The sequence below is a fragment of the Heterodontus francisci genome, chromosome 8 (assembly GCF_036365525.1).
Source record: "Heterodontus francisci isolate sHetFra1 chromosome 8, sHetFra1.hap1, whole genome shotgun sequence".
In the NCBI taxonomy this organism is placed as follows: domain Eukaryota; kingdom Metazoa; phylum Chordata; class Chondrichthyes; order Heterodontiformes; family Heterodontidae; genus Heterodontus; species Heterodontus francisci.
In genome coordinates, this window is record NC_090378.1 from 82,542,256 (window position 1) to 82,556,484 (window position 14,229).

General features: G+C 40.1%; 1 protein-coding gene across 1 annotated transcript in view; it reads left to right on the plus strand.

Annotated features, from left to right (window-relative positions):
- Positions 1-12,578, plus strand: part of lrrc42 (leucine rich repeat containing 42) — a 30,243-nt gene extending 17,665 nt beyond the window's left edge. The window contains exons 5-8 of the mRNA XM_068037511.1: positions 6,183-6,271; positions 8,275-8,388; positions 9,620-9,692; positions 12,043-12,578. Of these exons, the coding sequence (XP_067893612.1) occupies positions 6,183-6,271; positions 8,275-8,388; positions 9,620-9,692; positions 12,043-12,296 (530 nt within the window). The 3' untranslated portion in view covers positions 12,297-12,578. The remainder of the gene's footprint in view (positions 1-6,182; positions 6,272-8,274; positions 8,389-9,619; positions 9,693-12,042) is intronic.
- Positions 12,579-14,229: the final 1,651 nt, after the last annotated feature.

Consider the following 14,229-nt stretch of genomic DNA (forward strand, 5'->3'; position numbering starts at 1 on the left):
GTGCTGATCATTGTGCAATCATCAGTGAACATCCCCACTTCTGACCTTATGATTGAAGGAAGGTCATTGATGAAGCAGCTGAAGATGATTGGGCCTAGGACACTACCCTGAGGAACTCCTGCAGTGATGTCCTGGAGCTCAGATGATTGACCTGCAACAACCACAACCATCTTCCTTTGCACTAGGTATGACTCCAGCCAGCCGAGGGTTTCCCCCTGATTTCCATTGACCTCAGTTTTGCTAGGGCTCCTTGATGCCATACTCAGTCAAATGCTGCCTTGATGTCAAGGGCAGTCACTCTCACCTCACCTCTTGAGTTCAGCTCTTTTGTCCATGTTTGAACCAAGGCTGTAACGAGGTCAGGAGCTGAGTGGCCCTGGCGGAACCCAAACTGAGCGTCACTGAGCAGGTTATTGCTAAGCAATAATATGGGCGGCGCAGTGGTTAGCGGAGCAGCCTCACAGCTCCAGCAACCCGGGTTCAATTCTGGGTACTGCCTGTGCGGAGTTTGCAAGTTCTCCCTGTGAACCACGTGGGTTTTCGCCAGATGCTCCGGTTTCCTCCCACAGCCAAAGACTTGCAGGTTGATAGGTAAATTGGCCATTATAAATTGTCCGTATAATAGGTAGGTGGTAGGGGAATTGAGGGAATGTGGGGATGTGGTAGGAATATGGGATTAATGTAGGATTAGTATAAATGGGTGGTTGATGGTTGGCACAGACTCGCGGTGGGCCGAAGGGCCTGTTTCAGTGCTGTATCTCTAAATAAATAAATAAAGTGCCGCTTGAAGACACTGTTGATGACACCTTCCATCACTTTACTGATTATTGAGAGTAGGCTGATGGGGCAGTAATTGGCCGGGTTGGACTTGTCCTGCTTTTTGTGTACAGGACATACCTGGGCCATTTTCCACATTGCAGGGTAGATGCCAGTGTTGTAGCTGTACTGGAACAGCTTGGCTAGGGGCGCGGCAAGTTCTGGAGCACAGGTCTTCAGTACTATTGCCGGAATATTGTCAGGGCCCATAGCTTTTGCAGTATCCAGTGCCTTCAGTCGTTTCTTGATATCACGTGGAGTGAATCAAATTGGCTGAAGTCTGTCATGTGTGATGCTGGGGACTTCAGGAGGGGGCCGAGATGGATCATCAACTCGGCACTTCTAGCTGAAGATTGTTGCAAATGCTTCAGCCTTATCTTTTATATGTAGCCTTTCCCAAGACACTTCAAAGCCAATGAAGTGTAGTCATTGCTGCTGTGATGGAGCCAATTGGTTTAATGTCTCATCCAAAAGACAGTAGCTCAATTCTGCAGTGAAGTGTCAGCCTAAACTATGTGCTCAAGTCTCTTGAGTGGGGCTTTAATCCTCAATCTTCTGACTCAGAGGGTGCAATCACTGAGCCAAGACTGGCTCTTCAGTGCAGGTTGAGATAGTTATTTTTAGTTACATGTGTCACAGAAAAGGAAATCAATATTGTGAGAATTAACCATTAGATTGCAGCGATAAGATTTTGCAGATGGTTCAGTGGATAAGAGCACTGTTCACAGTGGTAATGAATAATACAAACCAGAAGTTTCCAGGTTTGATCCCTAGTCTATGCTGAAGTTATCATAATTTTAGGGAATGCTTCTCATTTGCAATAATTCAGGAAATATGGTGTCTTGAGGGACTGAAATTTCAACCTATGTTTTCGCCGGGTGCTCCGGTTTCCTCCCACATCCAAAAGACTTGCAGGTGATAGGTAAATTGGCCGTTGTAAATTGCCCCTAGTGTAGGGAGGTGATAGAGAATATGGGATTACTGTAGGGTTAGTATAAATGGGTGGTTGTTGGTCGGCACAGACTCGGTGGGCCGAAGGGCCTGTTTCAGTGCTGTATCTCTAAATAAATAAAATAAAAATAAATAAAAATAAACCAGGTGTTAGCTGTGGCTCAGTTGGTTGTACTTTTGCTTCTGAATCAGAAAGTTGTGGGTTCAAATTCCACTCCAGGACTTGAGTACAAAAATCAAGCTGCCACTCCAGTGCAGTACTGAAGGAGTGCTGCACCTTTGAAGGTGCTGTCTTTCAGATGAGACATTAAACCAAGGCCCCACCTGTCCTCTTGGGTAGATGTAATGGATCCCGTGGCACTATTCCAAAGATGTCCTTGTTAAATTCTAGAAAGCTTGTTGTGGAAGGATGATGCTGGAGCCTATGTTTACTCAGTTTCACATTTATTGTACAGAGTAAAAGGATTACAAGCATGTAACTCCTTACTCAAAAACCTCCACCATTCTCAGTGTCTGCTTATAAGTGCTCAAGTTAGACCCCAATTAACACCAACTGCATATAATTAAACAATTGATACACAATTAACAGATTCCCTTCTTTCTTTGATTATATGTGGATTAATATGCTCAAACAACATTTCAAAATAAATTCCATTTTATGTACCAAGTGTTAACAGGCTCATAGAACACTTCAAAATAAATTCCATATTAGGTACAAAGTATTACATTGTGAGACACCCCTCCTCAAGCACCCCTAACAATTTCTTTGCACTAGCATTTCTTCTTGTGAAATAATCGTATAGCTGATGACTTGCATCTACCCATTTAAGTTTTGAGATTTCCTTTCTCTCCAGCATTTGTTTCAATCCAGCAAGGTCAATACATAGCCTTTTCTCTCACACACTTTTTGTAGAGTGTACATTGTCCCATAAAGAACGATTATCCACATAACATTCAATGGGTATTCTATTTTCAGTATGTCCCTCATTCAGAATTTCAGCCACAACATTTGACTAAAAGAACCCTATATCCACTGTCTCCACAAGACCCAGTATTTCTGCAGCTAAAGTGCTTTTAATGACCCATTTTATTTTCTTAGCTTCCCAAGCTAAAAGACAACATTTTCCATTTTCACCTATCAGAAATATTATGAAACCAGCTGCACTTGAATAACCATCAGCAAGATTAACATGTGAAGCATCACTAAAAATTACTAGCTTCATGTTCTTTGGATTATCTAAGGATGTGAACTTCAGTACACATTTCTCCAGATTTTATTTTTTAATGTTTTATTTGCCCTTAAAACATCCTCAATTTTCGGATGTTTCATCACTGTGCTTAACTCCAGCACATCAAAACTAGCATCAGGTCTAGTCTGAGCACACAACCAGTTTAATTGACCAATCAAGCTCCGTAATTGTTCAGTCTCTTCTGTCTCTGCTTTAGATATGTCATCATCTTTCTGTGATGATCTTGCACAATTAACTGGGATGGGAGTAACACTCTCTAAATAGGATTGTTGTTTTAAAGTTATTCCAGACTTAGTCTGCTTATTATCTAAACCAGTATATTTAAAGGCCCCTTAAGCCTGACACCCAATCTTAAATTCTGCCCTAATCTTATTAATAACATATTTCTGAAAATTCGCAGTACCACCCAATAAGAAATCATCAACATGCATCATGAAGATGCCTGAAAGTTTCCCTTTGATACCAATAAAACATTGCAGGATCTGCTTTTAGTTGAACACAACGAATTTTCAACAAAACAGATCTCACTAATAGATACCACAGCCTGGAAGCATAGTTTGGGCCATAGACGCATTTGTTCAGTTTCCATAGTTGTCCTTCTGCATCTGCTGCCTCTTTAGGTGGTTTCAGAAACACTTCTCTCTGAAAAGCATCACCCGGCAGAAATGCGGCTTTTATGTCAATGGATCTACACTCCCATGAATCTGTGGCCAAAAGAGTTAAAGAGTTTCAAGATTACTTTTCCAACTGTGGGAGAGTCCACTTTATCATCGGTATTCCCCCAGTCGCTCTTCAAAACCCCTCACAACTAGCTTCACTTTAGCCTTATAAGTCCCATCGGGAAAGACCTTTTCAGTACAAATCCATCTATGCGACAAGGCTGGCTGTCCCCTATCTGGTACCTCAAAATAAGCTCCAAACTCTCTCTAATTCTTTATGTTTTGCTTCTCTTATTAGTTTATCAAGTTTATTGGCAGCCACTAAAACTTCATGGTCATGAGGACTTCTGCTTCTAGTTCTAATCCAAGACTGTTCTTTAGCCTCCGTTTTGTTGTGGAATCTGTTCAAACTATTACCTCTGTTAGCACCTTGATATCTTTCGGATCTACTGCTATAAGCGCTCTCTTGCACACTATAGTAGGCTCTTTCTCCAGTACGTAATCACTTCCTTACACAAGAGTCACTTCAGAGCCAGTATTATAACTTGCACTGCACGTTCTTACTGTCCACTTTTACACCCCATTTTGCCAGTCCATGGACCTTGCTTCTTGGCCATCATCTTGAACATTCAACCAATATTTAAACTTGCCTGTAGATTTTCCTGCACGTCCCACATTCTCCTGCATTCTCCCATTTATCAGACCCCTCTGGAATATATGTTACCCGAGTACCTACCCGGGGCAATTGGCCTTTGGATGAGATAGCTCTTTCCTGAGCATCATGATCACTCACATTACTATCCAACCCTTGATCTACCTCATTCTATTCATCAAGAACTTCATCACAAAACACATAAGCATTTGAGATACAAGTTGCCTCATTTCCCTCTATCAGCTACTCATATTCTGAGATTCTGTAATCAATCCTGATTAATTTCAAGGAATGAACCTTAGCAGTTTGATTTCCATGCTTTTAACTACTGTTTTACCATCACACCCTAATATCTTACCAGGGCCCTTCCATTCCCTAGGACCCTCTCGATAATACACCAAATCTCCTGAATTAAATTCTACCTCAGAGCTCTCCAGATTTTCTTCGGCTTTCATCAAGGCTGAAGTCTCTATCACCCTGCATGTAAAGCATTCAAATGTGCAGAAAAAAATGGAAGTCATTGTAGTACCTTCTAGAGCAGGAGGACTGTCGCACAGTACAGAAGGCAATTTGGGATTCCGCGCAGAGACCAATTGATGGGGACTATATCCTCCAATCATCTGAAGTGAATTCTTTGCATGAACCGCCCATGCCAGGGTGGTTGTCAACTTGCAGTTTGGTTCGTCAGCTAAGATTTTATGCAGCCGCAGTATTCAAAACCATAATGTTCATGTTTTCACACGTCTCTGAACTCGTCATTGGCAAATTCCCCTCCATTATCAGTCAGAACCTTAGCTGATGGCCCAAGTCCAGTCCCTATCCATTTCTCCATGATATTATCTATAATCACCCTTGCCATTTATTATTATAGAAAAACTAAATCTAGTTGCTAGGTCTATAAAATGTATAATGAAAATATTCTTGTCTTTGTCCCAAATCTTTAAATCCACGGCAACTACCTCATTAACATCACATGCCAATGAAAGGCTTACAATAGGACATGATGGTGTCCTCTGATACTTTATACAGATCTCACACTTTTCACTAATCTCTTCTATTATCCTCGTATACTCTTCATCAATCACACAATTTTAATCTGACAAAAAGGGTGAGCAAATTGTCTATGTAACTTTAAAACAATTTGCTTTTTATCACTGATTCTTATCACCTGATGCCATTAATACTTCTCTAACACTCTGACTAGAAACAGCAGGCTTTGTTAAGGAGATATAATAATGCCCTGACTGGATAAACTGTAAATTCAGACTTTCCAAAAACAATTGCCCTTTCATGCTCCATATCAAGTTTCATTTGTGCCTTTTTCATTGAAGGTTTACTCAACAGTCAAGGTATCTCACTGGAGACCTCATCAGTACTGATAATGTGGCTTACTCCAGCTATTTTACATGGGATTACTACTCTCTTCAGTGACTTCAGTCAAACCTAAAGCTGGTAGTACTTTATTCTCCTTAACCTTGCATTAATCTTCACCACTGAGTCAATCCAGATAACATTGTAACCAATCAATTCCACATACTGTCGATGTGCAAGCACAACTAATACAGCAGAGTTGAATGAATCTGCAACTAGCACATTCATTACAGGACTAAAATGCCTTGTGACTAGTACAATTTGTTCAGATTCATCAGTATTTTCCTCTTCTGCCTCAGAATTCTCTGTCATGTGTTATTTTGCAGACTCTGCCTCTCTGCTTTGGGTAGTTCATTGCATAATGATACATTGAGTCACACTTGAAGCACCTATTAACTGTTCTTGGGCATTCATGGGATTCTTACAGTAGGATTCTTAAACAGAAACCAGTTATCACCTGCACTGTTGTTTCTTCTGCACCAGGTAACCCCAGAATCAGTGAGCATGGTATGCGATATTTATTCTGCTTTTCAAAGCTGAGGGCTCTGGATATCTCAGGAACTGGTGTTACGGTGAGGATGGATAATAGTTTCCCATTTAATATGCCATTATCTTAGTGGTATCCAAACTGGAACTAATTCCTATACTGATTACTATAGATTTGATACAAAATTTCTTTGAAATCAGCTACAGATTTCTGAATGATGTCTAACTTGTTAACTCCATTGCATTCTGGAATACAGAATGTTTGGAGAATTGGCAACAACAAAATAACTATTTAAAACTGAATCAAATTCCCATGTCAACTGAAACAGTAAATATGATCAAATACAAACCAAAGTGAACCAGACTGTTTGCAACTTGGTGTTTTGCTTAACTTCTGACCACATTTCCGCTGCATTACCAACACTGCCTACTTCCACCTCTTTATGATTGCCTGACTCCATCCCTGCCTCAATGTATCTGCCCCTGAAGCCCTCATCCATGCCTTTGTTGCCTGTTGACTTGACTATTCCAGTGCTGTCCTGGCAGGCTTCCCATCTTCCACCTTTCACGAACTTAAGCTCATACAAAGCTTTACTGCCCTCATCCTGATTTGTACCAAGTCACATTCATTCATCATCCCTATGCTCATTGACTTACATTGGCTCCTGCTCTGTCAATGCCTCCATTTTAAAATGCTCATCCTTCGTTTCAAAGCCCACCATGGCCTCTCCCTTCCCTATCTCTGTAACGTCGTACAGCCCTCTGCAATCTCTGCACCCCTCCAATCTGGCCTTTCGCACATCCTAATTTTAATTATTCCACCAGTGGGAGCTGTGCCTTCAGTTGCCTGGTCTCTTAGCTCTGGAATTCCCTCCCCTCTCCACCTCTCATTCCTCCTTTAAGACGCTCCTTAAAATCTACCTCTTTAACCAACCTTTTGGTCATCTGCCCTGATAAGCCTTATGTGGTTTGTTGTCCAATTTTAATTGATATCATTCCTATAACGCATCTTAGGGTGTTTTACTATGCTCAAGATGCTATTTAAACACAAGTTGTTGTTACTTCAGTAAAACAAGAAATGCTAGAAATACTCAGCAGGTCTGGCAGCATCTGTGGAGAGAGAGGCAAAGTTAACGTTTCAGGTCAGTGACCCTTCATCAGATCTGATGAAGGGTCACTGACCTGAAACGTTAACTTTGCCTCTCTCTCCACAGATGCTGCCAGACCTGCTGAGTGTTTCTAGCATTTCTTGTTTTTATTTCAGATTTCCAGCATCTGCAGTATTTTGCTTTTTATTATATTGTTGTTACTTCAGGTTGTAAATTAATCTCTTCGTTTAGATGGCAGTTAAACTGCTCAAGTTTATCTCAGGGTTTCTGATCTGACTCCCTCTGTTGGATTACTACCCTCTAATTGTTTCTATGTAATACTTATTCTGATTTTGATGCTATTGCCCTGCCCTCTTTGTTTCATTTTCCTCCTTCCCTCCTCCCCTGAAGGCACTGATTGTTGCAATACAGTTCCATGTGCAGCAACTACCTTTTGATAACTTGCCCAAGTGGCCTTTTTTCTTATCTAGGTCCAGTGAATGGAGGTGTTCTAGTCCATTCATTGATAGGAAACAGTACCTGTCGAACCTGATTCTGTCCTCATTCAATATCCAGGCACATGATTTCCAGTGGGGTTTTTTTGATGTTGATCAGAAGCAGGAATCTTGACTGATCTTTTCTCATTCCCATTTTCCCCTTCTTCCACTGTCCAAGGATGCTGAGACCAATTGTAATGCCTCAGCTGCTGCCCCGACAGGGATCAGCAGAGTACAACCTCAGGAGCAGACCTGGTCTGTGTAATATTGGGTGGCATATTAACTAATTGAGCCATCAGGGGAGCAAGCTATTGAATTGTTACAATCTTTGGTGCAATTTTCTTCTATTAACCGGAGATACGCACCTCCTGCTACTATAAGGTCACCACCAATATATCCAGGCAGCTGTCAGGAGGTAAAGACTTCCCATCTAATTTTCCCAATTATAGAAAATTAATGGTGTAAAAAAAGTTTCTCATTAGTTTTAATTTTCCTCTGTAATAGCCCAATTGTTCATCAGTCCAAACGATTCAGAGCAAGTTGTCGCTCTTTGCTGCTGGGGAACCTCTGGAGGAGTTTGAACACTCGTGCTGCAGGACAGAAGGCTGGGCAGAACAGGTACTGAGTGTGGTAGGAGTATTCTAATTTTCCAACATGATTTTGACAAATATGAGCTGGATTTAAAAACTGCAATTTGCAGACTTGGATCTTTTAATGGTTGAGTTCTGAGAACTGATTCCAATCCTCTCCTGATTAATAGGTTGAAAAACTTATTTTACTGCTGCCTGTGAAGGTCCCATGTTTAATGAAGTCTTCCCGACTGTTGGTTCACAGCATAAAACTACTGCCAAATTAGCACTAATTTGACAATCTCAGCAAAGCTTTCTGGGTTTTCTTCTGAGGTTGATGTTGAGGCAGATTGTTTGGGCAGAGTAGAGAGAATTTTACCCAGCGTCTGGCGATTACTGAACCTGATCATGGAGCACTTCATGCTGATGCCAAGCGCCTGAAGTAGAAAATTCTTCATTCTCCAGTGACATTATCATTCTAATTATTGGCAATGTTTCAATGTCTCCATCATTAATGCTAGGGGTCTTTGCTTTGAATTGCTCCATTGCCATTTGAACTTGTTTTAATTGGATGAGTTTCAGGCATTTGCAGGATGAAACTCAGATCAGGATGGAGAGGGAGGGAAGTTGAGACAATTTTGCTCCAGAGTTGCATTTCCTTTCAACCTATTATAGAGTCTGGGATATTGTGCATGAACATTGTGATAAAACAATGCCCAGAAACTGTATATCAAAGAAAATATATTTGTGTTTGTGTTTTCGCCTCCAGAATAAAACTTAAGTTCCTTATCCAGTGTTGCTTCACTACATTTCAAGGCAAAACTCTTCTTCCTGTAAAGAATAAAATAGTGCAGTGGTAATGTTACTGGCTGTGCAACTCAGAGTTCATGAGTTAAGATCCCACCATGTTAAATTGTGAAGTAGAATTCAGTAAACCTAGTAATTTGTGGACTGGCACCAGAAAGATGACCATGCAAGTTGCTGGATTGTTGTAAAATCGCATCTAGTTCATTAATGTCCTTTAGGGAAGGAAATGTGCCATCCCCACTCAGTCTGGCCTATATTTGATTCCGTCTCACATTAATGACTGATTGTTCATACTCTCTGACGAAGTGACCCAGCAAGCCACTCAGTTGTGGGGGAAAAAAACACTTTTTTGTATTTTTTCAAATCTGTGGTGATATTTCTGTTTCTCCAGAAAATAATTGGCAAACTTTTTCAACAATTAATGTTTCTTTTGCAAACCTGTGGAATTTTAAAGATTTTTTTTTGCACTTCAGGTGGTTTATCAGTGGGAACGTGTGTCTGTTAGACGACATGAAAATGTCAGCAGAACAGTGGCACAGCGGTTCTGTAAGTAACTTGGAGGAAGTGTGTGACAGAACTGCTGTCTTGATCTATGGCAAGCTTTGTAAAACCAGCATAGCCCTGATGTTAAACTAGATCCTGTTAAATTGGAACCTGTTTAAATGACACTGATATACAACAGTATACATTGTAAGATCTCTGCTTCCATATTACAGTTGGGACATTAAATTTTTTAGGAACAAGTTAGGGCCAAAAAGCTTAACCCTCTTTGATAGATCAACTCCACTTATGCATATTCTCACCATATATCTCAATCATTTCTCTCTTCAGAAAAGCATCTAATTGTTTACACAATTCATTTACACAGTCTGTCTCAATGATCTTCACAACTCTGTGTAATTTTTTAAAATAAAATTCTGCCTTAGTTCCCCCCCCCCCCCACTTCTTCCAAATGTCCTATGTTCATTGGTAAGAGAAAGACTTTCCATTTGTACAGCGCCTTACCACATCCTCGGGACTTTACAATCATTGGCTTACTTTAAGTATAGTCACTAGTTTTGTAGGAAAACACAGCACTTAATTGAACACAGCAAAGTCCCTCAGTTGCAGCTTTTGGTAATGTTGGTTGAGGGACACTGGGAGAGTTCCCTGTTCTTCAAATAATGTCATGAGATTCATTACACCCCATGAACAAGCAGACGGAGCCTCGGTTTAACATCTCAACTAAAGTACAATATTTGGTATTTGAGTCCTTCACCATAATTAACAATCCAGTTGAGTCATTGTTGTCAGTTGCCTTCATAATCATGAAACTTCAGTCAAGATCTTTTTTCCAGAGCAAATAATGCTAACTTCCTTAATTTTTCCCATATCTTAAATTCCTAATACCTTCATTGTTCATCTTTGTATCCTCTTATGGATGATTTTCTTTCTGATTAGTGAACAGAACAACATACAGCTCAGGATGGGATTGTCCATTGATTTTGACAGCAAGAATATACCTCACCTGGTTTATACCCTGCAATCCAGTATCTGATTGCTCTGCTTCAGTTAAGCTAATGGTTTCATAGATTTATCTGTTAGAAACACAGATTCCTTTCCTGATCAGCAAGATGTACAGTGTCCCATTTAACAAATATACTCTCCTTTGCTACTTTGCTCCTATGCTAATTATTTTATACTTATCCACATGAATTGCATCTGCTACCAGTTAGCCCAATTACCTGAAATATATAAATGTTTCTGGATTTGGTTGCATTTTTTTCCTCATTAATTGCTTTACCTCCTACTTTACTACCATTTTCAAACTGGGAGATTTTGCTGACAATGATTTCCTTATCTAAGTCACTGCCTTATGTTATAAATAGCAAGATCCCAAGTCTGACCCTCGGGAAACACCACTCATAGCTTGTTTCCACATAAAATGCTGCAACTTATTTTTTATGTTTCTATGCTAGCTTTATCCTACATCATACTTTATCCCCTATTCAGTAACTCTATACTTTAGGCATTAATTGCAATATGGAACTTTCCCATATTTGGACTCAAAAATTTTAATATTACATTACTGACAATGGAATTGTATTGTTTGAAAATCTCCAGGTCAGCTAAATGTGACCTCCATTTTCCAAATCCATGTTGATTGCCTTTTAGCATGTTTTCCTTTTCCAAAATGTTCATCCACCATATCATTTCTAAGAGTTTCCTTTTAATTGATAAACTTACTGGTCTGTAGTTTCCATGTTTCAGTTGATGCATTAGCACAAATTGGTACAGAGCTTCGCATGATGGTAATGAAGATCAATGTGCCCCATAAAATTTTCTATCAGTTTTCATGGATGGAAAGTTACGAGAAGCACGCTAGCCTCTATGACTGAATTCATGACTTACACAAAGCTCTGTGCTGGGAGTCATTAATTTATTAAACATCATTTTGTGTCTCATATCTATATATGTTATATTCAGCACATCTATCAACTCCAGACAAGTGTGCTTTTTTGTTTGCCCATTTTCTCCCCAGAAGATATGGGTTCTTGTTGGGAAATGCTTTCACAGGTACTTTCTGCCCTCCAGAAATTCTCCCAATATCCATTCTTCACATGTAAACCTAGGCAATGAGGTCATTGGACTGTGAGTGGGCACTCCATCCAGATACACCTTGTGTCCAATTATCATCTTTGCATGGCAATTGGGTGTGGAAATCCTGGCTGAGCTGTGTTTTTTCCCTCTCCTCTGCCATTGGCATGGCATTTACTTGGCAAGGGATTGTTCGACAAATCCATGTCCAGCTCCTATTGCAGAACCATACCGTCCATTTAATTTGTGAAATAACTTGCAATTCTCATTATGCTTTATAATATTTACATAAATATAATCAAATTCACTTATTTCCTAGATGGGACAAACAAATTGATCACTGGAGCTGCTGATGGATTCACAAATGCTGTGCAAATCAAGGACCCAAACAGGATGCAGTTTTACAGAAAAGGTGGTCAGGATCTCTGTGTACAGTCCCCTATGACCTCTACGTTTGGGGCCAGTAAGAGAGGTGGTGACCGAGCTGAAGTGACTGGTTGTACCACGCCTCTTATGAAACGTAAGCGTGCTGACCTGACCTTGGATGACTGGGACGTGTTGAACTGTTACTGAGGAGGAACCTGTTATTCCACACACAAGCTGTGTAAAAAGGATTTATGATGATTCCCTGGTTAATGGGACCTGTGTGGCTGAATCATACCATAAATAAAGATTTCAAAATTCAATCTTTGCCTGAAAGTGAAAGATGAAAGTATTGTTGGTCAGTTTACAATGTTTCTGATGATACATATTTCTCACCTTAGGTTTTGGAGTTAAATTGCTTTTTGAGTTGTATGATAAACTGAAATCAAGTATTAAATCTTTTTAGATTGTACAAGATAGATCTTCTGACAATCCCTGAACTGTCAATTTTTATTTATTCTGATTATAGTTACTTCTCTTTTTCTCTTTATTCTGACTTGGTATGAATAAAAATGACTCACTGAGAAGAGTCCATCAGCAGCCCATGGATGACATGCCCTTTGTTTTTCACCTCTCCTGTGGACAGATTAGAACTAGGAGCAGGAGTAGGCAATTCAGCCCCTCGAACCTGCTCTGCCATTCAATACGATCATGGCTGATCTCAACTCCACTTTCCTGCCGGTTCTCCATAACCCTTCAACCCATTACTAATTAAAAATCTGTCTATCTCCTCAAATTTACTCAATGTCCTGGCATCCACCACACTATGGGGTAGTGAATTCCACAGACACACGACCCTTTGAGAGAAGTAATTTCTCCTCATCTCTGTTTTAAATCTGCTACCCCTTATCCTAAAATTATGACCTCTCGTTCTAAATTGCCCTACAAATTGCCCTCTCTACGACTATTTTGTCAATCCCCTTAATCATCTTATATACCTCAATTAGATCTCCTGTCACTTTTCTAAACTGGAGAGAGTAAAGGCCTAAACTGCTCAATCTGTCTTCATAAAACAAACCCCTCATCTCTGGAATCAATCTAGTGAACCTCCTCGGAACTGCTTCCAATGCAACCACATCCCTCCTCGAGTAAGGGGACCAAAACTATACACAATACTCCAGGTGTGGTCTCACAAATGCCTTGTGCAGTTGCAGCAACACTTCCCTACTTTTATACTCTATTCCTTTAGCAATAAATGCCAAAATTACATTTGCCTTCCTTGGTACCTGCTGTATCTGCATACTAGTTTTCTGCGATTCATGCACGAGGACACCCAGATCCCTCTGCACCGAAGCACTCTGAAATTTCTCCCCATTTAGAAAATAATTTGCCTTTCTATTCTTCCGACCAAAATGGATAACCTCACACTTAGCCGCGTTAAACTCCATCTGTCAAATTTTGGCCCATTCACCTAACCTATCCATAATCCATTTGTAAATTTCTTATTTATTGCAACTATCCCACCTATTTTAGTGGCATCAGCAAATTTGGCTATGAATCCACTATCTCCTCTGCCACTTACTTTAAGACCCTAGGATGTAGGCTATCAGGCCCTGGGGCCTTCAATCTCAATAGTTTGCTCAGTACTTTTTCCCTAATGATGATGATTGTTCTAAGTTCCTCCCTTTCTATAACCTCTGCATTACCTCTTACTATTGGGATGGTACTAGTGTCCTCCGCCGTGAAAACTGAGGCAAAATACTGATTTAGTGTCTCTGCCATTTCTGTGTTCCCCTCTATTAACTCCCCAGTCTCATCCTCCAAGGGACAAACATTCACTTTAGCTACTCTGTTCCCTTTTATATACTTATAGAAGGTTTTACCATCCGTTTTTATATTTTTTGCACTAATTTTCTTTCATAATTTACCTTTGCTGTTTTTATTACTTTTTTAGTAACCCTTTGTTGATTTTTAAAAGTTTCCCAATCTTTCACCCTGCCACTGGCCTTTGCAATATGGTATGCCTTAGTTTTTGTCTTTATGTTATCCTTAACTTCCTTGCTTAGCCATGGATGTTGGACTGATGGGATAAAAGCTCCTTCTCTTTGTCAGTTGTGTATATCCATGAAATTTCATCAGGTAG